Source organism: Mus caroli, unplaced genomic scaffold (genome assembly GCF_978045245.1).
Source record: "Mus caroli unplaced genomic scaffold, Mus_caroli_1 scaffold_3, whole genome shotgun sequence".
Taxonomy (NCBI): Eukaryota; Metazoa; Chordata; class Mammalia; order Rodentia; family Muridae; genus Mus; species Mus caroli.
The window spans coordinates 104541183-104566157 of NW_028227258.1; the positions used below are offsets into that span (position 1 = coordinate 104541183).

Genomic DNA, 24975 nt, shown 5'->3' on the forward strand with positions numbered 1-24975 from the left:
AGGAAAAAAAGAGGATTTTGGGAAATAGTGACAGACTAAAAGGAGGGGCAGAGAGAGATTAGAGCAAGAATAGAGCTAGATGCTGAGGAGATGCAAAGGAAGAAGCGGGCCAGGACTGAAGGAGAGGTAACAACCAAGTAGTAGAGAGACAATCATTTGAATGTGTTAAATAAGTTACCAGCTAGTCAGGGAATGAGCCAATGCCTAGTCATTTAATAATAATTAGTCTCAGAGACATCATTCTGGGAGCCGGGGCTGGAAAACGAAAACTTTTAACTTATTTTTCAGTGCATCTCTCCAAACTCTCACTCTCGGGTTATTAGCACATCAACATGTATGGATGGATTAACCGCAGCATGTTAGGTATATAGGTAACTAAAGCAGCCACCAAGTTTTTAAGACCTTACTAAACAACTGAAGATAAATATTTATTTCACATATCTAGCAGGCAACTGTGTTCACAAATAAGATGCAAAAGTATATGACTATCAAAAGCTGCTTCAGCTAACAAAATAAAAGCTAAAATAAAAAATGTAGATAGATAGATTAAAAAATGTTTTTTAACAATCTCCCCTCCCAAACAATTTTTTATTGATTTTTAAATTGAAGAAGTGAAGAGAAATCAAGCAACACATTAACATATGTACCAAAGTGCCTTTGAAAACAAACAAGGAAAATACATTCACATTTAGAAACTACAAATCTCAAGTGTCAGTCAAATTACATTACATCCTCAACTAAGCAGCAGCTGGTGTCTTTAAGAACACATGAAACGAAATAAAACCTAAATCATTTAGTAATTATGTGCATGGTTTTACAGTCATAAAATGCAGCCTCAAACATATGGTGTCAGATGGAAGCAGAGAATGAAAAGATTCATGAATAAAAATCACAGTGAATAAAAACCGAAATCCAAAACAGCCATCACAAATAACAAATGATTGCAAAGCCTAATGAACTATATTACCAAGCTACCTTTTAAAGGACTGGTCAGAGCTATTAGTTCAAATTGCAGTGAATATACTGAATATTTTAAATCTAGTCAACAAATTTGATGCAACTGTATTATGTAGACCAGGTGGCATCTAACAAAGAGTTTCAAGGAAATAAGGAACTATTATTATAAATAAGCAGTATCAGAAGATAGCACACTCTAATGATAATGTCATCGATGAGACAAGTTACAAAAGAAATCCTGGAAACAAAACAACAGTTTATCTTTTTCAGTTTGAATAAATTGGTAATAGCAACACTAAAATAATATAAACACCTTATAAGAAGAAAGAAGTGATTGTGTTCTAAAAATGACCATGAATGAAGGACTCATGGGCTGTAGGACTTGGGAAGCTATTGATATGACGTAGATAGCTACGTTCCAGAACAAAAGTGGTAAGAACAAAGGAAGCTCTCCTTGCTAGACATTTGTATTATTATCTCCAAAGGCCCTACAATTGGACATTCTTTTCTACATTTTAGAAGCAAGGCAAGATCGGCCCTACAGGCTGTCACATATGGGCAGAGCTGACAAGGAACAGTATTTTACTAGGTTAGAGAGAAGTTTAAGGCTGTGGTTTGGATCTAGAATATCCTAAAGACTCATATTCTTAAATTCTCAGTCCTAAGCTTGGCACTATTAAAAGGTGATGGAAACTTTAAGAGGAAGATCTTAACAGGATCTTTTAGGTTAGTGGGGGCTTGCCTTTGGGAGGATTGTCGAATACTAGTCTATCCCTTGGGCTCTTTTCCATCCCGTTTAGCAAGCACATTTTCTGCCACATGCTCCCACCCAGAAGCAACAGAGCCAAGGAATCATAGATAGAATCCTTGGAAACTACGACTAAAAGGTGCATTTTCTCTTCACAGACTGCTTATCTCAGAGAGGTTCCTTAAGGTAACACTATAGGAAAGCTAAGCAGCACAGTGGGATGTGCTGATGGATCAGGACTAAGCCAGGATCACTACCAGCACTTAGCATCTTACCAAGGCTGGAAAGCAAACTGAAACTGACTTGGGTACATTAATATTAGGAACCTATAGGAAAAAAAAACTTTATTAAATAAACAGCACGTGCCTAGAAGAAATGTGTTAAAATACTGCGGTAAAGTAGAAACTTAAAAGAAGAAAATGTTACAGCATGAAATATTCATGCAGCACATTTTATGGAACTTGAATTAAATGTCTACAATAGGGAAATTTTGATTTAATCATAGAAAGACATAGAAGAGATTTTTTCTTGCAGAAAAGAGAGCAACAAGAAGCCAACAGCATACTAAAAGACATAATCAAAAGCAAATTATAAACAGAAAGAGTTGAAGAGAAGGGTGTCCCTGGAAGGCAGAAAACTGGAGCAGCAGAATCTCAAAACTAGATGACTCGGCCTTGAGTGCTGCTCTTAGACAAGATATAGCTATTTAGGTAAGTAACTTCCATAAAATTAATGCCTATCTGAGAATGTTGTTCTGAAGAATTAACAAGTTAATATATGCAAAACTCTTAAAACAGTACCTACCCAGCCCTGGCACATAGGAAATGTGTTCTTATGGCAATTAGTTTTTATTACTGCTGAGAGTCAGAGGGTAAGGAGAGAAAAGAAAGGAGAAGCAGGTTGAAGACCTGCTTGAAGACCATTCAGAACAGCAAGCTTGAGAGGTAGCAAGGTTTACTGGGTAAAGAGATCACACCAATCAAACTAGAAGCAAACAAGCTGGTACAACCACTCTGGAAATCAGTTTGGTGGTTCCTCAGAAAATTGGACATAGTACTACCAAAGGATCCAGCAATTCCTCTCCTGGGCAGATACCCAGAAGATGTTCCAACTTGTAATAACGACATATGTGCCACTATATTCATAGCAGCCTTATTCATAATAGCCAGAAGCTGGAAAGAACCCAGATGTCCCTCAACAGAGGAATGGATACAGAAAATGTGGTACATTTACACAATGGAGTACTACTCAGCTATTAAAAATAATAAATTTATGAAATTCTTAGGCAAATGGATAGATCTGGAGGATATCATCCTGAGTGAGGTAACCCAATCTCAAAAGAACTCACATGATATGTACTCACTGATAAGTGGATAGTAGCCCAGAAACTTAGAATACCCAAGATACAATTTGCAAAACTCATGAAACTCAAGAAGAAGGAAGACCAAAAGTGTGGATCGTTCCTCCTTAGAATGGGGAACAAAATACCCATGTAGGGAGTTACAGAGACAAAGTTTGGAGCTGAGACGGATGGAAGAACCATCCAGAGACTGCCCCACTCAGGGATCCACCCCATAAACAACCACCAAACCCAGTCACTAGGCAGATGCCAACAAGAGCCTGCTGACAGGAGCCTGATATAGCTATCTCCTGCGAGGCTCTGCCAGTGCCCGGCAAATACGGAAGTGGATGCTCACAGTCATCCATTAGACAGAACACAAGGTCCCCAATGAAGGAGCCAGAGAAAGTACCCAGGGAGCTAAAGGGGACTGAAGTCCCATAGGGGAAACATCAATATGAACTAACCAGTACCCCCCAGAGCTCCTTGAAACTATACCACCAATCAAAGAAAACACATGGTAGAACTTGTGGCTCTAGCTATATATGAAGCAGAGGATGGCCTAGTTGGTCATCAATGGGAGAAGAGGCCCTTGGTCCTGTGAAGGTTCTATGCCCCAGTATATGGGAATGCCAGGACCAGGAATAGGAGTGGGTGGGTTAGGGAGCAGGGGGAGGGGGAGGGGGGGGGAGGGGATAGGGGATTTTCAGAGGGAAAACTAGGAAAGGGGATTTGAAATGTAAATAAAGAAAATATCTAATTAAAAATTTTAAAAAATAAAAGGAGAAAAAAAAACTAGAGGCAAACATTTAAACATTTCCAGTAAATAAATTCATTTATTAACTCAGTATTTTGAATAAAACTGGATATATTTTTCAAAACAAACTTCAAAGAACACATAACCACATTTTTATATTTCCTATCGTTTCCAATATCCTCTGATGTCTATGCAATAGTTAAATATAGTTTGTGGTTACTCTGACATGAGATAAATAAGCAAATATGTATACACATCTACATCATAAACCTGCAAAAATAAGTAAAGCATAACAGAGGTAGAAAAATATTTTAAAAGGAGAACAATTACTGTATTAAACTGAACAAATTTGTAAATTTTTTATTTGAATTCAAGCCAACACTTCAAATTTAAAAACTGTTCTCTGTGATGGTTTGTATATTCTTGGTCCAGGGAGTGGCACTACTAGGCGGTGTGGCCTTGTTGGAGTAGGTGTGTCACTGTGAGCATGGGCTTTAATACACTCATCCTAGCTGCCTAGAAGCCAAGCCAGTCTTCTACTCGATGCCTTTGGAACAAGATGTAGAACTCTCAGTTCCTCCAGGCCCATCATCTGCCTGGACACTGCCATGCTCCTGCCTTGATGATAGTGAACTGAACCTCTGAGCTGTAAGCCAGCTCCAATTAAATGTCACCCTTATAAGAGTTGCCTTGGTAATGGTTTGTGTTCACAGCAGTAAAACACAAACCAAGACACTGACATATGTTACATAAAGAATAATTTCTTATATTTTAACAAATGATGGGGCGAAAAATATCAAAAACAGGAGACTACCTCAGACAGGCAGACAGGCTTAACAACTAGCACTGTAAAGATCAGGGACAGGCAGGTGGAGCAAAGACCAACGCTGCCACCCTCAGCAGTGTGAGGATTTCCTCATAGGGTCCCTGACTCAAGTCAAATCAGGATTGGGAGCCTCCATGCAAAAAAGAATTATAGGGCCAACCAGTATAAAGGAAAGTTGGAATTAAGGAAAACAGAAAATCAGAAGTAAGTAAGACCAAAAACCGGACTGCAGGGGCTCCTAGGAATAGCTGCAGCTCCACTGGGGGTTAGTGATTTGTTTTAACATTGTGGGATTGGGGGGGTGAGTATTATTATTATTATTATTATTATTATTATTAATTTTAGTGGCTTTGAAGTCTCTATCTTCAAAAAATGGCTAAGGACTCTAAATGAGATCAGATTGGTTCCTGAGCAGCACCTGAAAACATTACAATTGATAAGTAAGATTTTAGACCACAGAAATGCAGGAAGGTAAAAGGCCTTTATGGTAAACAAAGTTAACAGTTTGAAACTCTAAGGAAATGTCCAGGGAATGGAAAGAAGGCCTATCCAGGGTCACATAGATTTAAGCCTTAAGTTTAGATCACTGCTATTTTAACATAGTTAATTATAGGGCAATATTACTTTTATATGCCCTGCCTTTCTGTTGTATCAGTCTGTTGGATCAAAGCAATATAGAGCATAGTAGATTCTAAGTTATGAATACAAAGATGTGAATTAATAGAGGCTGTGTTGGCTTAAGTTTGAATTTATAAACTAGAGTATATAGTTTACATAGTACACAGCAGAATGCAAAGAAACGACTTCAGAAATATGCATGGCATTCCCTTATATCTTTAGCTGAACATAAAATATACATGCTTAAAACAAAACTCCATGAGCCCATATACATAATCCATCCCAGATGTACCCAGGGAAAAAATATAAACTGACCAACTTCCAGAACTCGAGGTAGTCAGGAAAAGTTCAAGTTCTGACCAGAAAGAAAAACCTTCTTTGAAAATAACACTCAAAGGACACACTAGGAAGAACAAACCTTTATCAACAGAAAACAGGAATTAAAGGTAATTAAAGATAAAGGTTACCACTGATTAATACATTTAAATTCTAAAAGGAGCAAGCTCACCTACAAATAACCAATCAAAACAAATTACAGGTTGTTTTTTAAGGCAGCAAAACCTTTACATAAAACGTAACAAAATCACTTGACACAAAGAGGTAGAAAACAGAGCCTGGAGAAAAGTTAGCCAGTGGAAACAAACTCAAGTGACATGGATATAATTAGCAAGCAAATACTTAAAAACAGATTCCCTTAGGACTCAGGGTCACAGAGCAGACCCAGGGTCCCCCTAGTTCTTCCTCACCCTCTTCAACCATTCCTCCTACTCTATCTCCATTCATTTGTAACTCACCAAGCAAAAGGCTCAGAGATAAAACTCACTAACTGAAATTAAAAGACATGTAAAAGAGAATTTCAGGTCTTAAAGATAAGTAGAAGAAATGGATGGCTTGATCAAAGTAAACATTAAATCTAAAATGTCCAGACAAAGGTCAAGTACAGTGTCACACACCTTTAATCCCAGCACTCAGGAGGCAGAGGCAGGCACATCTCTAAGTCTGCACCTGGTCTGCTGTAACCTCAGGTTTTGCTTGCCACCCATGCCCAAGTTACTAGAAATAAAAAGCTTGAGACTGAATTATATATGAATAAATGCCTAGCCTAAAAGCTTTGAATTGTTCCCCTGGCTTGGAATATTATGAATGTGAGACTTTACATTTCATGAAAAATGAATAATCCTGATTATTTGTATATATTTCAATTCTAGGAGAACATCTATAATAGAGCTGCTTAAATTGTAACAAAGATATCTATTTATTCAACTCTTACCCTACAAGACACATATCAGGAAAATAAACTTTACTTTTATCTGTGGCTTTATTCTCCCAGAGCCATAGAAGTTTTCTTCAGTCATTGTAGACAAAACTGTCCCTCATGTAATATTGAAGTTTCCAAGTGTTGCCAAGTAAAGGGCACTGAACATGACTAGAACTTCTCCAGTTAGTCACGAGTATGACGAACAAGCAGGCCTTCTCTCTTCAGTAAGTGTCAAATGTTAGCGCCCCCTTGCCTCAGTCCTCACACTGGCAAACTGCTCAGTACTGTCTTTCTGCCCTCATATTCTTTTCTGTAGTAGAGAAAGGAAGAACTAAACCTAAGAAAAGCTACTCTCTTTTAAAATAAAACAAAATAAAAATGCCCAGAAATCCCAAGGCAGGCTGTCAGAAGCATATATTTTAGTGCTAGGGTGTTGAGACCCTTACAGTGAAGGCACAGGAGCACAGACCCTGACTTGAGGTCAGGCTTTCAGACTTGACCTTCAGCTAAGTCATAGATCCCCGCTCTGCATGCTTTTGCAGGCTTAGCACTGAAGGAGATTTGTTTCTTTAGGACATATTTTGGACTGTGGAAGCTTCTTTGTTGTATTTAAAGTTATTTATTCATTGTGAGAAAGCCAAAAGAGAAGCTGGGATACTTAGAAGTTTAAAAAGTGAAAATCTTATGCTGTCCCAACCATACTTTAAAGTCAGAATGTGACACAAAGGTCAAGGAAGTTTTAAATATTGGGAGATAAAATTGACACTAAAATGAAAAATGAAAAACATTTTTAAATTTGCAAGTGCGCAGGCCTCTTTCATTGATTCAAAGAAAAAGCTACCCTAAATCAGTATCTTTTAGTGAGACACATACACAGAGAGAGAGAGAGAGAGAGAGAGAGAGAGAGCCCTTTCACAACCTGACATTTAGAATTCAGTAATTTCTTAGCAGCTCAAATTAATGACTATTGAAAAGGCTGCCTAAGCATCCAATGCTAGGATTCCAAGTGTACAAATGGCATTCTTGGTTCTTATGTATATTAAATGCATACTAAAATTAAGTATCTATGTAAATTTATACTTATAGTACTTTTTGTGTGGTGACAGGATTCCTAGTCCAACCAATCTCAATATTTCTCAGGCTGAGACAGCAGAGGTGGCGTTGCAGCAAGCTTATCGCTGAACACAGAAGTTCGTTAACATGACCAAAAGAAATCTGTGTTTGCTATCTGCCCACTAAGACTGTCGGGAGTGACAAGGATTCACATTGTCCTTGACAAACAACAGTGACAGAGCAGTTACAGTCAGAATGTTGATCCTCAGTGCCACCCAGTGATCCATCGCCAGTACAAGTGTCCTTCAATGGCCACTCACTGTTCTGCTGTCCTAGGCCCTACATTTAAAATGTAATACCCAAAACTACATAAAATATTAGCTATAATGCTAAAGAGCCAAATTTTAAAAACAAAAACAAACCATAAACTAGCATCAAGCAAGAGGAGGAAAGTGTTGTTACTGGACAAGAAGAATATTCTTTCTTCACAAAAAGAAGTACAAATGTGCCAGCCATGGTGGTACACAGGACCAGCACTCAAAAGGCAGAGGCAGGCAGACATAATGAGACTCTGTCTCAAAAAAGAAGTAGAAAATGCTTTTCTGTGGTTTTCCCTGGCCTGAAGAAACAATGTTTCCTTTCTCAAGATTTTCAAGCACAAGATAAAAGATGAAGGCGGGAGGATCACTGCAAGTTCAAGACCAACCTGAACTACATGGCAAATGTCATGTCAGCATGGCTACATATTAAGACCTTATCTTTAAAACAAAAGATTCAGCAAGGAGATGCTTGCTGCCATGCCTGAGGTAAACCTGGAACTCCGTGGTGGCAGATGAGAGCTGACTCCTACAAGCTGTCCCCCAAGGAATCTTGGACCCATTCCTATAAGTTGCTTTTACAAGATATTGATAATTTGGTGGCATCAGTTGTCTTTCTCTTGTCTAAACATTATTCATTATGGCAGAGCAGAGCATCTGAGTGTCCTGTGTTTGGAGACTATACAAGTAAGTTAGTTTTCTACCATTTGCTTAAGCCAGGGCATTCATACAAAATTACAAATAGACATAAATGGACCACTACTGACTACTAGAAAGATATTATGTAAAATTGAAAAGAAGATTCTGTATCTACATTATAAATAATCAGATTCTATATGTAACATAAAGCTGTATGTAATAATCCATCTGGAAGATGGAAAACAGTGATTTCTAATCAAACGCTGATACTTATTTATCAGAAATTCTCTTTGAGGTAAAATTATATACCCTTCCTTAAATTTCCTTGCTAGGTGGTCAATAAGTATTACTATTGGGAATCGCCTGCGTTTTCTACATCACATACGAATGTAACTAAACTGACCTTTTTAATCCATAGCAGAATTTTACAACTGATACTGAGTCACTAAATAAATGTCATTTACCAATAAATTTCTTTAAACGATCATTTTTGCTATCTTTTTATTGTTATATCTAAAATGGGAAAAAATATGTAATACCAACAGCTGACACCTGATGACTGGATCCTACATTCAAGGTCTGGCTAGGCATTTGGGGTTCAAATGTATGAAATGTATTTTCAGTCCTTGATTAGAACCACGTTCCCCTAAACTGATGCCTCCGTATCTAACAGAAGTATGAAGAAGGTAAAAGTCAACGAACCCACCGGAGTCACTGAGCATATCTTTGAAGAAAAAATAATAGTTAAAAAACATGTACAGCCAACTAAAAATTTTATCCGTTTATATGGTGAAATCTAACGGGGAAAAATGATGTTAACATCTTCCCTCCTAAAATGAAAATGGCTTAATTTAAACATTTCTACAAGTTTTCCACAAGTATACTTTTAGATTTAATTTTATTAACTATGTGTGTGTGTGTGTTGGCATATGTGTACATCAGTGCTGGTCCCCTCAGAGGCTACATGCATGAGATTCCTAGAAGCAAGAGTTACAGGCATTTAGAAGTTTCCTAATGTGGGTGCTGTGAATTAAACTCAGTTCTCTACAAGAGCCATACACTCTCTGACTACAAAGCCACCTCTCTTGCATCTCTCCTTCACGGATGTATTATGCACATTGCGGCATGGCTTGATCTAATGAGCCTCTACTAGCAAGCTGGGGAGGATAAAGAAGAGTGAAGCTTCCGGAGGAAGTGGCACCTTTAGTAAGATATAAATAACCGGGTAAATGGATGATAGTGCTCATGCTGGACTGGGGAAATGACGGAAGACACAAGAATGCTGTCAACATACCCACATGGAGCATGGCTGCAGCACAGAGTTAAAGATGGGAGGTGGAAGGCAGGGTATCTGTTACACACACTCACACTCATGGTGAGGACATGATACAGTATAGGAAATAAATAGTAAGCTAATATGCCTGCCTGCCCAAACCATCCTTAGAAATGAATAGGCAATGACAGTAGTTCCCTCAATTTCTAAGTTAACTGTCTCCAATCTCCATCTAATAAGAAAAGTTATATAAAACAACAAAACATCCTAGCTTCTTTTTTACTGAAGACTATGCTAAGTCAGAAATTACAGTTACAAATTAATAAACTTGAGTCAATATCATTGGTTTAGTTTTACTTTTTTATAGGAAAAAATATTCTGTTGTATTTTATTTTAGCTGGGACAATTTGTACCAAGTTTAGTTCTGGGTCAAACATTGAAGTGGCTTAAGTTAAAGCTTCATAGATGAGCCTGAGGATAGCAACCCCAACTGACTTGCACACTAAGTTATTCTTATTTAGGGGACTGAGAGTTTAAATTTGGAACTAATATACTTTAGCAATGATATTTATGCTATACAAAATTCTCTACACTTTCAGGTCCCTTTACAATTATTATTTTATCCTTTTAATGAGGATTTATAGAAGTCTTATTTCTTCCATGTCATGAAAGTTGAGAGTGGAAGTTTAGAATGGCTTTTCTTATTGAACAGACCAAGTATGATCAAAGTATGTAAAATGTGTGAAAACAATACATTGTTTCTACTCTGTAAGTCAGGGAACTTTGAATGTATCTAGTAAATAACACTGAGATTTCATGTCACATAGACTCACATGGTTCTTCTGCCAGTTACCCCACAACAGAGACCACACCTCAGAGCCTCACTGGTAACAGGGCCTTACATGAAATTAATGGTCAGTGTTTGCTCTAAGCTCCCAACTGGATCCAGTAGACAAAACCATGCAGAATTCTGTCACAGGACTGAGCTTTGAGGATGGCAGAATCCACAGAGGCTAACTAAGCTATCCTCAAATGACCAGTTGATTGACCAACTGTAGCCAATTAAGTCACATTCTATGCATTACTTCTATTTCTTTATCACTGCTGACTGATTGTGGTGCTGAGTAGAATTCTCACAATCGATTGTGATTCTAGAAAGTCTTTGACTCACAAATCATTTGTGTCTTGCTTTGTTCAAATTAACTTTAGCTGACATAACTGGCCTAAAAAAAAAAAATCTTCCTTTTAATAATAGTGACAGCCAGCCTTACTGGTCCATGACTTTAAGACCAGCATTGGAGAGGCAGAGGCAGATGAATCCCTCTTAAGCCTACCTGGTCTACAGAGAGTTTCAGGACAGTCGAAGCTACAGAAAGAGTCTATGTTGTGGTTGTTGTTATTGTTTTTAAATGGTAATAATGCAAAAGCAAGGTGAGTTCTATCTTTACTATCTAAAATGTCAGCCTCCCCCAGCTGTAGGGAGACAAAGCCCAGTACAGCGACAGAATAAGTGTTTTACAAAAGAAATCTTCATGTCCGAGTTGATAAAGGAAAGAGTTAATCATTTTATCCATAACATAAAAGCTTAGGTATATAATTGAAGGATGAAGTGAAGTCACCATTCTTATATTAAATCACAGCTCTAGATGGAAAAACAAAAAGAAAAAAAAAAAAAAAACAAGAAAGAAAAAACAAACCAAAACCAACCAACCTGAATTCTTAGCACCAATAGTAGCAATCTGTATTCAGTCTTGCTAAAACTAAGCCTCCCAAAACTTATGATAACTTCCTTTTCTCATTTCCGACTAGCCACTAAATACTTAAAGTTCATTTTGAAACAAATGAAATTCAAGTAAAATTTTTTCCCACCCTTCTCTTCTATTTCCTTGAGCTGGCCTCATTCTTATTTTAATCTGAATAATTTAATGCACTGACATATCTTTCTTGATAGATGGAGAATTTAAATTACTAAACACATTAATAATATCAAAAAAGTTACCTTTATATCAAAATTACAATCCAGTCTTCTAATCAGCACGATGAACGTGCCGGAAGAATTGTCTTTCAGTGGTGGAGGCACTATGGGTTCACACGCATTCTCTGGTTTTGAGTTAATCAGAAAACCCTGAAAAGGAATTAGTAACAAGTTATTTCTGTTTCACTCGATAAGTCAGTTAACTTACCTCTTCAGATGGCTGGCATTAGTTTCAATGCTTACGCTATTCTAGTGTCTTTCTGTAGGTACCGTTGTTACAACCCCAGGACTTTTAAAGTAGGATTTGCCTATTTAACCATTTCATGGGTTTTGTTTTAAAAAGGTTCAGCCTTTCAGAATGTTTTTAGGATTACACATAAGTCAGTTACACCAAAGATAGCCACTCCTAGTATGTTGGTGCTGTTTCCTAACAACATTTCTAAACCAAGAAAAAATTTTAAGTTAGCCTTTACTTTTTACATTGTCAAACACGAAAGGGCACACATGACATTATAAATGAAATATGCTGTATATTTTTCTATGTTAGTACTCTTCTGAGTATATAGACATGTACAAATATATTAATTTTTACGTTGGCTTTAATAGTTAAAAAACAGAAATCAAGCTCATAAATGAGGTGAATATTTTTAAAATCACACTATACAGATGAGAGAAAGAAAAGTAATGCATTAGTTAAAAATGAAGTGATAGCAATGGAATGTCTTCAGCTATAAAGGAAAGTAAAATCCTGACATTTTCAGGTACATTATATTAAGCAAAATAAGCCAGACTCAGAAATAGTCTATGCTTTTTCTCATATGTGGAATCTAGGAGGGAGGAAAAGAAGGGAGAGAGAGAGAAAGATACTCTGTGTGTGTGTGTGTGTGTGTGTGTGCGCGCGCGCGCGCACACACACACACACACACACACACACGTTTAAGGGAACCATGAGGAGTAGAGAAAATATTTAATGGGATGGGGAATAGGGGGAAGAGAGAGTAATGCAATATGTACGACACAGCCCTAGTAGAAGGAAGGACTACTTGGGAGATAGGAAGATGACAGGCAAGAAGAAAGCAGTAGAGATGGAGACCAAGAAGAACAGACTATAATACCACAGATGTATGAAAATGTCAACATGAAATCCATCAACTTACATATTAACTTAAATAAAAAATTTTTAATTTCTTAAATTAAAAAATTTTAAATTAAAATTGCGGGGCTGGAGAGCTGGCTCAGAGGTTAAGAGCACTGACTGCTCTTCTGGAGGTCCTGAGTTCAAATCCCAAAAACCACACCGAGGCTCACAACCATCTGTAATGGGATCCGAAACCCTCTTCTGGTGTCTGAAGACAGCTATAGTGTACTTACATATAAAATTGCAAAGGTTTTAGCAAAATAAATTTTAAAAAAATCTTAAAGCTGCAAATTGCTTTCCCAAAAATGTACAATGGTCTAATATCAGAAAATGTATTAATTTAAAAAGTCATATTAACAGGCTGAAATACAAAAACCAAGTGATCTTGACATAGTGAACCAATAAACACCTAAAATTATGAAACTTTTTAGAAAGAAATAAGCAAAGAGAGCTATGGCATAATATCTTCAAAGTTCTGCATGGTGTTAGAACTAGCCCCTTGAAGCAACTCATAGGATTTAAGGATTTCTTTTTTAAAAAAAGCTTTGCTTGGCTTATGGTAAAAAACAGTGCTTGCACCTGCTTCAGTAATGAAAAGTATAAGTACTAGTTCTTCATTTACCCATAGAATTTCTCTCTTGACTCCAAAGAACACTGGATTTGAACGTCCCAGAAACAATACTGTGGCCATTTTCAGAGTGGCTATATGCTTCATATATGCTTAGACCCTCCATCTGAATCCCCAAATCTTTTGCATGCCTCTCTGCAAACACTGTAATGCCAAATCATGGTGCTGTAAATCCTTTTTAACTCATAACAACAGTTAAACTCAGCACATACGAAGAAGGCGTAGAACTCAAGAGAAGACGATGGAACCAGGAGCTCTAGCACACGCTTGGATCCCAGCTACGCAGGAGGTTGAACAGTACCAGCAAAATAGGGGAGTGGAAATAGAGGAGAATTTTTGCTTATACACCTTTTATACATATGAATCATGCACTATTTTTAACACAAGAAATATATAAATCTTAAAAGCATGTACAGAGAAAAGCACCGGGGCAGCTGGGGCGCAGGGTCCGCTGACACTCGCCAGCTACCCACAACACCCGCCACAGGATCTTAAGACTTCTGGTGAGTGGAGCACAGCTTCTGCTCCAATCCAATTGCGCGCGGGACCTGAGACTGCATTAGTTAGGGAAGCAGAAACCGGCCTGAGTAGGGCCACAGGCCACTTCCGGCCGGATCAGCGCCGGGGTTGCTGGAGCACAGGGTTGCCTGACACCTGCCAGCTACCCACGACCCCTGCGCAGGATTTTGAGACTGCTGGTGAGTGGAACACAGCTTCTGCTCCAATCTTTAAACAGTGACAACAATAACAACTAACCCCAGAGATTACCAGATGGCGAAAGGTAAACGTAATAATCTTACTAACAGAAACCAAGACCACTCACCATCATCAGAACCCAGCACCCCCACTTCGCCCAGTCCAGGGCACCCCAACACACCGGAAAAGCTAGACACCGATCTAAAAGCATATCTCCTGATGATGGTAGAGGACTTCAAGAAGGACTTTAATAACACACTTAAAGAAATACAGGAGAACACTGCTAAACAGGTAGAAGACATTAAAGAGGAAGCACAAAAATCCCTTAAAGAATTGCAGGAGAACACTGCTACAGAGTTACAAATCCTTAAAGAAAAACAGGATAACATAATCAAACAGGGAGAAGTCCTTACAGAAAAACAGGAAAACACATCCAAACAGATGATGGAAATGAACAAAACCATACTAGACCTAAAAAGGGAAGTAGACACAATAAAGAAAACCCAAAATGAGGCAACACTGGAGATAGAAACCCTAGGAAAGAAATCTGGAACCATAGATACCAGCATCAGCAACAGAATACAAGAGATGGAAGAGAGAATCTCAGGTGCAGAAGATTCCATAGAGAACATCGGCACAACAATCAAGGAAAATGTAAAATGCAAAAAGATCCTAACTCAAAACATCCAAGAAATACAGGACACAATGAGAAGACCAAACCACGGATAATAGGAGTGGATGAGAATGAAGATTTTCAACTCAAAGGACCAGCAAACATCTTCAACAAAATTATCGAAGAAAACTTCCCAAATCTAAAGAAAGAGATGCCCATGAACATACAAGAAGCCTACAGAACTCCAAATAGACTGGACCAGAAAAGAAATACCACCCGACACATAATAATCAGAACAACAAATGCTCTAAATAAAGATAGAATACTAAAAGCAGTAAGAGAAAAAGGCCAAGTAACATATAAAGGCAAGCCTATCAGAATTACACCAGATTTTTCACCAGAGACTATGAAAGCCAGAAGATCCTGGACGGATGTTATACAGACACTAAAAGAACACAAACTCCAGCCCAGGCTAGTACACCCAGCCAAACTCTCAATTAACATAGATGGAGAAACCAAAGTATTCCACGACAAAACCAAATTCACACATTATCTCTCCACGAATCCAGCCCTTCAAAGGATAATAAAAGAAAAAAAACAATACAAGGACAGGAACCACGCCCTAGAAACAACAAGAAGGTAATCCCTCAACAAACCTAAAAGAAGACAGCCACAAGAACAAAATGCCAACTTTAACAACAAAAATAACAGGAAACAACAATTACTTTTCCTTAATATCTCTTAATATCAATGGACTCAACTCCCCGATAAAAAGACATAGACTAACAAACTGGCTACACAAACAAGACCCAACATTTTGCTGCTTACAGGAAACTCATCTCAGAGAAAAGGATAGACACTACCTCAGAATGAAAGGCTGGAAAACAATTTTCCAAGCAAATGGCATGAAGAAACAAGCTGGAGTAGCCATTCTAATATCTGATAAGATTGACTTCCAACCCAAAGTCATTAAAAAAGACAGGGAGGGACACTTCATACTCATCAAAGGTAAAATCCTCCAAGAGGAACTATCAATCCTGAATATCTATGCTCCAAATACAAAGGCAGCCACATTCATTAAAGAAACTTTAGTAAAGCTCAAAGCACACATTGCACCTCATACAATAATAGTGGGAGACTTCAACACACCACTTTCACCAATGGACAGATCATGGAAACAGAAACTAAGCAGGGACACAGAGAAACTAAGAGAAATTATGAATCAAATGGATCTGGCAGATATCTACAGAACATTCTATCCTAAAACAAAAGGATATACCTTCTTCTCAGCACCTCATGGTACCTTCTCCAAAATTGACCACATAATTGGTCACAAAACAGGCCTCAACAGATACAAAAATATTGAAATTGTCCCATGCATCCTATCAGATCACCATGGATTAAGGCTGATCTTCAATAACAAAATAAATAATAGAAAACCAACCTTCACGTGGAAACTGAACAACACTCTTCTCAATGATACCTTGGTCAAAGAAGGAATAAAGAAAGAAATTAAGGACTTTTTAGAGTTCAATGAAAATGAAGGCACAACATACCCAAACTTATGGGACGCAATGAAAGCATTTCTAAGAGGAAAACTCATAGCTCTGAGTGCCTCCAAAAGGAAACTAGAGAGAGCACACATTAGCAGCTTGACAACACACCTAAAAGCACTAGAACAAAAGGAAGCAAATTCACCCAAGAGGAGTAGACGGCAGGAAATAATCAAACTCAGGGGCGAAATCAACCAAGTGGAAACAAGAAGAACTATTCAAAGAATCAACCAATCAAGGAGCTGGTTCTTTGAGAAAATCAACAAGATAGATAAACCCTTAGCCAGACTCACTAGAGGGCACAGGGAAAGCATCCTAATTAACAAAATCAGAAATGAAAAAGGAGACATAACAACAGATCCTGAAGACATCCAAAACACCATCAGATCCTTCTACCAAAGGCTATACTCAACAAAACTGGAGAACCTGGATGAAATGGAGAAGTTCCTAGACAGATACCAGGTACCAAAGTTGAATCAAGATCAGGTCAATGATCTAAACAGCCCTATATCCCCCAAAGAAATAGAAGCAGTCATTAATAGTCTCCCAACTAAAAAAAGCCCAGGACCAGATGGGTTTAGTGCAGAGTTCTATCAGACCTTCAAAGAAGATCTAATCCCAGTTCTTCACAAACTATTCCACAAAATAGAAACAGAAGGCACTCTACCCAACTCATTCTATGAAGCCACAATTACTCTGATACCTAAACCACAAAAAGACCCAACAAAGATAGAGAACTTCAGACCAATATCCCTTATGAATATTGATGCAAAAATCCTCAATAAAGTTCTTGCTAACCGAATCCAAGAACACATCAAAACAATCATCCATCCTGACCAAGTAGGAGGTTTCATCCCAGGGATGCAGGGATGGTTCAATATACGGAAATCCATCAACGTAATCCAGTATATAAACAAACTCAAAGACAAAAACCACATGGTCATCTCCTTAGATGCGGAAAAAGCATTTGACAAGATCCAACACCCATTCATGATAAAAGTCTTGGAAAGATCAGGAATTCAAGGCCCATACCTAAACATGATAAAAGCAATCTACAGCAAACCAGTAGCCAACATCAAAGTAAATGGTGAGAAGCTTGAAGCAATCCCTCTAAAATCAGGGACTAGACAAGGCTGTCCACTTTCTCCATACCTATTCAACATTGTACTGGAAGTCCTAGCCAGAGCAATTCGACAACAAAAGGAGATCAAAGGGATACAAATTGGAAAAGATGAAGTCAAAATATCACTTTTTGCAGATGATATGATAGTATATATAAGTGACCCTAAAAATTCCACCAGAGAACTCCTAAGCCTGATAAACAGCTTCGGTGAAGTAGCTGGATATAAAATTAACTCAAACAAATCAATGGCCTTTCTCTACACAAAGAATAAACAGGCTGAGAAAGAAATTAGGGAAACAACACCCTTCTCAATAGTCACAAATAATATAAAATATCTTGGCGTGACTCTAACTAAGGAAGTGAAAGATCTGTATAATAAAAACTTCAAGTCTCTGAAGAAAGAAATTATAGAAGATCTCAGAAGATGGAAAGATCTCCCATGCTCATGGATTGGCAGGATCAACATTGTAAAAATGGCTATCTTGCCAAAAGCAATCTACAGATTCAATGCAATCCCCATCAAAATTCCAAATCTATTCTTCAACGAATTAGAAAGTGCAATCTGCAAATTCATCTGGATAACAAAAAACCTAGGATAGCAAAAACTCTTCTCAAGGATAAAAGAACCTCTGGTGGAATCACCATGCCGGACCTAAAGCTCTACTACAGAGCAATTGTGATAAAAACTGCATGGTACTGGTATAGTGACAGACAAATAGACCAATGGAATAGAATTGAAGACCCAGAAATGAACCCACACACCTACGGTCACTTGATCTTCGACAAGGGAGCTAAAAACATCCAGTGGAAGAAAGACAGCATTTTCAACAAATGGTGCTGGCACAACTGGTTGTTAACATGTAGAAGAATGCGAATCGATCCATTCCTATCTCCTTGTACTAAGGTCAAGTCTAAGTGGATCAAGGAACTTCACATAAAACCAGAGACACTGAAACTTATTGAGGAGAAAGTGGGGAAAAGCCTTGAAGATATGGGCACAGGGGAAAAATTCCTGAATAGAACAGTAATGGCTTGTGCTGTAAGATCGAGAATTGATAAGTGGGACCTCATGAAACTACAAAGCTTCTGCAAGGCTAAAGACACCATCAATAAGACAAAAAAACCACCAACAGATTGGGAAAGGATCCTCACCTATCCTAAATCAGATAAGGGACTAATATCCAATATATATAAAGAACTCAAGAAGGTGGACTCCAGAAAGTCAAATAACCCCATTAAAAAATGGGGCTCAGAACTGAACAAAGAATTCTCACCTGAGGAATACCGAATGGCAGAGAAACACCTAAAAAAATGTTCAACATCCTTAATCATCAGGGAAATGCAAATCAAAACAACCCTGAGATTCCACCTCACACCAGTCAGAATGGCTAAGATCAAAAATTCAGGTGACAGCAGATGCTGGCGAGGATGTGGAGAAAGAGGAACACTCCTCCATTGTTGGTGGGATTGCAAGCTTGTACAACCACTCTGGAAATCAGTCTGGCGGTTCCTCAGAAAATTGGACATAGTACTACCGGAGGATCCAGCAATACCTCTCCTGGGCATATATCCAGAAGATGTCCCAACCGGTAAAAAGGACACATGCTCCACTATGTTCATAGCAGCCCTATTTATAATAGCCAGAAGCTGGAAAGAACCCAGATGTCCCTCAACAGAGGAATGGATACAGAAATTATGGTACATTTACACAATGGAGTACTACTCAGCTATTAAGAAGAATGAATTTATGAAATTCCTAGCCAAATGGATGGACCTGGAGGGCATCATCTTGAGTGAGGTAACACAATCACAAAGGAACTCACACAATATGTATTCACTGATTAGTGGATATTAGCCCAAAACTTAGGATACCCAAGATATAAGATACAATTTGCTAAACGAATGAAACTCAAGACGAATGAAGACCAAAGTGTGGACACTGTGCCCCTTCTTAGAATTGGGAACAAAACACCCATGGAAGGAGTTACAGAGACAAAGTTTGGAGCTGTGATGAAAGGATGGACCATCTAGAGACTGCCGTATCCAGGGATCCATCCCATAATCAGCTTCTAAACGCTGACACCATTGCATACACTAGCAAGATTTTGCTGAAAGGACCCAAATATAGCTGTCTCTTGTGAGATGATGCCGGGGCCTAGCAAACACAGGAGTGGATGTTCACAGTCAGCTATTGGATGTATCACAGGGCTCCCAATGGAGAAGCTAGAGAAAGTACCCAAGGAGCTAAAGGGATCTGCAACCCTATTGTTGGAACAACATGATGTACTAACCAGAACCCCGGAGCTCTTGTCTCTAGCTGCATATGTATCGAAAGATGGCCTAGTCGGCCATCAATGGAAAGAGAGGCCCATTGGACTTGCAAACTTTATATGCCCCAATATAGGGGAATGCCAGGGCCAAAAGAATGGGAATGGGTGGGTAGGGAAGTGGGGGGGTGCTATGGGGGACTTTTGGGATAGCATTGGAAATGTAATTGAGGAAAATATGTAATAAAAATATTAAAAATCAAAAAAAAAAGAAAAAAAAGAAAGGAAGAGAGAAAGGTCATGCCAAGTGTCAGAAACTGTAGACTACAAAAAGGACAAAGTGAAAATCTTAGGAGAAGTCCTATGTGCAAAGCTGAGCCCAAGCAATAAGGCAATCTTGCATCTGGAACATGCCATGGAAGCCTGGGTGGCATATCGCCTAGTCTCTTGTCTTGAACTTTCTATAGCAAAAGAGAATATCGATAAGTTTCATGAAAAGTTTCCCTGTTTAAGTTCTCCTCTTCATCTGCAAATGTCTGTCATTTGTTTAAAAAGTCACCTCAAGCAGGCGACACACAATTGAAATCCCTCACTGGAGGGTTTTACGTCGTTTGGTTTTGTGTGATGCTGGCTCTCACTGTACAGTTCAGGCAGCCTTTGACCTTGTGCAATTCCTGTTTCTGCCTCCTGTGGGTCAAGACTGTACCAACCATGACTGGCAAAGACCTGAAGCTTCCTTGTATTTGTACAGGGACTCCGAGGGCTTACACTGAAATCTCTAGTGTATTTATTGTTTTGTTTAGGGATAATTACCTCTACAAACACTACTATTAAGTAAAGAGTGATGGGACTAAGTCCTGGAGAGCTGAGCATAGTTCATGCACAGCCAGAGACCCAAAGCATTATTATGTATTTGAAAACTATGGTGGGTGGTGGTGGAAGGAGCTTCCTTTAGCTGCTGGAGTGTACTTAGCATGGTAACAGACACACCTTCACTGCCCTCAGCCTCCGGTAGAAGCACACACGGTTAGGCAGAGCATCTACCTGGACATTGTCTGCTCCCATCTTTGAAAAGCTGAGAGCGGAGCAAGGGAGCTTTGAATAAAAGTAGTCCCCATAGGCTCATAGGGAGTGGCAGTATTTAGAGTGGGTGTGGCCTTGTTGGAGGAAGTATATCACTGAGCTGGGTTGTGAGGATGATCAAGCCAGGCCTAGTGGCTCACTGTCTTTTCCTGTTGCCTTCAGAACAAGATGTAGACCTCTCAGCTCTTTCTCCAGCCCCATGTCTGTCTACACACCTCCATGCTTCCTCCCATGATGATAACGGACTAAACTGGTGAAACTGTAAGATAGCCCCAATTAAATGTTTTCCTTTATACGAAAAAAAAAAAAAAAAAAAAAAAAGCATGTACACTAAAAGTCCTTAAAATAATCTTTTTGCTTAAGTTGATTGACGTGTCCTAAATTATTATCATTCCTATGGAATATACTAAAGAGCATAACTTGCTAAAATAGCTTTCTATTACTAGCCTCAAATATGAGTCACTTAAAATTAAGTGCACACTAGCCTGTTTCATGAACAAAGCCTATCAGAAAGCAGAGTCATCTTCCAACTTGGCAGAACTCTCTGGCCCCTGAAATAAGAGTGGCCCAGAAGATGTTACCTTCAGCCAGAACCCATGCTTGGTATCACTCTCCAGTCCAATCTCTCCTCACTAAAATAACTGCTTCCTCTGCTCTGAGGATCTTCTCACAACTGGCTTCTAAAAGGAGTGCTTTACAAAGCACCTTAACATGAAGGAAGCCCAAGGAACTACAAAACTGAGGGACCCGATGCCCATTTTCTCTTTGTTATTTTAATCTTCTGATGAGTAAATGAGGGTGCGGAAAACAAGAGTGCGTGATAACTGAAGTCTCAAGACCATCAAACATACAATTAAATGCATAATACAACACAGTTACGGTACATTCACAGTGATAAAAGCTTTTAGGATTATGATATTCATAAAACAAAATGTATAAATGTCTTTCAGCGTGTTGAATTACCCATACTGTATCAGAAAATTAAACATTAACAGCACTTCAGATGCTCCCTACAAGTCAGTGTTCCTATTAGGGAATGACACCCTATAGACTTCCAACAGCTTATATTTGTTTTTACCTAATTTTATGTTTGACACAAACAAAAGCATACAGAATAGAAATGCTTTTGTAGACTATTTTCTGAACAATACTTTTGAGATTCACCCTACTGCTAAACATATATATTGTTATTTCTAGTTAGTATTCAAATGTGACATATATCACAACTTATTCCATTATTGGTGAATATTTGCGTACTTTTAGCTAAGCTCAGAGAACCCCACGAAAGAGTGGGAGGAAGAACTGTAGGGGCCAGAGTGGTCTTGGACATCATGAGAACATAGCCTACAGAATCAACTAAGCGGGGCCCATTGGGGCTCACAGACTGACCTGGGAAGCACTGTGCTTGCACAGATCTGCACTAGGTCCTCTGCATATGGGTTATGGTTGTTAGCTTGATATTTCTGTAGGATTCCTAACAGTGGGAGTGGGGCTGTCCCTGACTCTTTCTTGTCTCTGCTCTTAGGACCTTTTTTCTCCTACTGAGTCACCTTGCCCAGCCTTGATATGGTTTGTGTCTAGTTTTATTGTAACTTGTTATGCCATGTTTTCTTGGTATCCCTGGGAGGCCTACTCTTTTCTGAAGGAAAACTGTGAAGGAGTGGATGTGGGAGAGAGGGGAGCTTGAGGGCAGTGTCTAGGAGGAGTAAATTGGGGTGGGGGAGAGACTGCAGTCAAGATGTATTATGTAAGTGAAAAGTAAATTTAATAAAAGAAGAGTTTAAAATCCAAAAGGCAAAAAATAAAATAAGATAAACATAGTCAAGTTTTTCAATGATCACATGTATGTATATATAAAAAATATATTTATAGAAGTAGAGTCACAGACTCTCAAAAGTTGGGTCACAGGGTAGTATACATTACTAAAAACTAACCAGACATTTCTAACATAGCTTAAGCTACCAGTTTTTAACTGAAAGAGTCAAAAAACCTGAACATAAATATCATATTAAGCTATGCATGGTATTACAAGTCTGTAATCAATTCCCACACTTGAGAGGCTGAGGCAAGAGGATCCATATGAGTCTGAGGCAAGCCTGGAGTACATACAACACTGGAGGCCAGCCTAGGCTAAACAAGGAGACCCTTGCCCAGAGAGAGACAGACAGGTAGACAGACAGACACAGAGACACAGAGACAGAGTAACACAAAGAGAGGAGGAGGAAGGAAGGAGGCGGCAGGGAAGCTGAGCATAAGCTGAGCATGCAGCTGAGTAAACATCTGCAATCCCAGCATTTGAGAGGTGTAGGTGGAAGGATGAAGAAGTCAATGTCACATGAACATACATAATTTGGCACATGTTTGGAGGTCAAATGACAGCTTCTGAGAGTTGGTTCTGTCCTTCCACTCTATGGATCTGAGAGACCAAGCTCAGGTCATGAGTGTATATACATCCATGCAAAAACAACACTGATAAACATAAAACAAAAGTAAATATTTTAAAATAATAAACAAATGCAAATACAATGAAGTCCAAACAATGGCACAACCAGTAGAATGCAGTAATTCTAACAGTGAAGGTAGTTACAGAAAACAAATACTGTATGATATGGTCACTGTTAGCAGACAAAAACCAGACTAGGGTCAACTGATCTGAATGCTATGACAAAATAGAACAGACAAAAACTACCACCTTTTATACTGTTCTAAACATTAACCCATCATTAGAAAATTGAATTAAGTCTCCAGCAAACCCATCACAATTGTTTCAATACATTTGAGACAAATGTTGCTACTAAACAATGTTCTCTTCTCTTAGAACAAAGGGTAAAATATACTAAATATTCCAAACCATAGGCCTACCTATAAGCCTGACATTCATACTTTCTAAACATCAGAGGGTATATAGTAATTAACGATTAAATCTTACTGGATCAAAAGATTAAAAGAATCTCCCAAAAACTCATTACTATAGTTGTAGTGTCTCAAGTTTACATCTACCCTAGTACTCTCTACCACAATTCTCCCCAGCAACTTATTTTGATTATAGAGCTTACTAACTCATTATATTTTAATAAAAATTGGTAAGATATCTTTAAAGTCTATCAATGATCTAAAATTTTTCAAAGAATACATTGAGATGCTAAAACTAATCACTATAAGTTAGCCAACTTTATATTATTAAAATGCTATTTCTGGGGCTAGGGACATAGATGGGAGGTCAAGAGCACTGACTGCTCTTCCAGAGGACCTATGTTTAGTTCCCAGCACTTAGATGGCAGCTCACAACTCTAATTCCAATTACAGTGAATTTCATTCCCTCTTCTGATCTCCTTGGACACCAAGGCACACAGAGTGGCACAGACATACATGCAGGCAAAATTCCTATACACATAAAATAAGCAAAAAATAATAAAAAACATTTATGAAAAAATTTAAAAGAATTAGAAATGAATTTGTTTTATAATATTTTAAGAACATAAAATCTTATTAATAAAAGTTTCTAAACCAATATACTTTAAGTTCACTGTGATATGAAAAAAAAAAGGAAAGAACAGTTTATACAATGTTAACACATAGTTCCAAAGACACTCATTGTAATTCCTTCAAGTGTGAAATTTGGGGTAATTTATCGTTAAAGGATTTGATAATTAGCATATATTATTGCTAAGTTAACATCTACTTCCCAACCTGACAGTGTAGCAGGATCTGGTTCACCGTTCTGCTTCAAACAATAGAAACCCAGGCAGAAGGATTGTAGTACTGAGGGCCAAGAAACCTGCTGTGAGATTGTGCCTACTAGAAATGAGAGAGATGCTTCAACCATGATACCTCAACAATATGGCTACCTAATCAAAACCTGAAGTACAACACCATAGTCATGCTAGCATAGAAGTGGGCATGTCTGTCTCAACAGGCCTCACACTAGGCAAAGAACTACAGGATAATAGAACAGGAGAAAGAGTTGTCCCAGGAATTGGTTATGCAATACCACGTGTCAGCCCTGAAATCATACACATACAGGTGACACTGAACAGATTCAGCAGGTTATATTTATATATTTAGCCATTTATATAGACATGTCACTGTAATAACTAAAGAAAAAGAGGAAAAG

The 24975-nt window shown here is 38.4% G+C and overlaps 1 protein-coding gene across 2 annotated transcripts in view; it reads right to left on the reverse strand.

The window, feature by feature from the left end:
* Window positions 1-24975, reverse strand: part of Rnf13 (ring finger protein 13) — a 94445-nt gene that overhangs the window by 43092 nt on the left and 26378 nt on the right. For both annotated transcript variants that reach the window (XM_021154153.3, XM_029473720.2), the window contains one exon: window positions 11785-11910. In XM_021154153.3, coding sequence (XP_021009812.1) covers window positions 11785-11910 — 126 coding nt within the window. The remainder of the gene's footprint in view (window positions 1-11784; window positions 11911-24975) is intronic.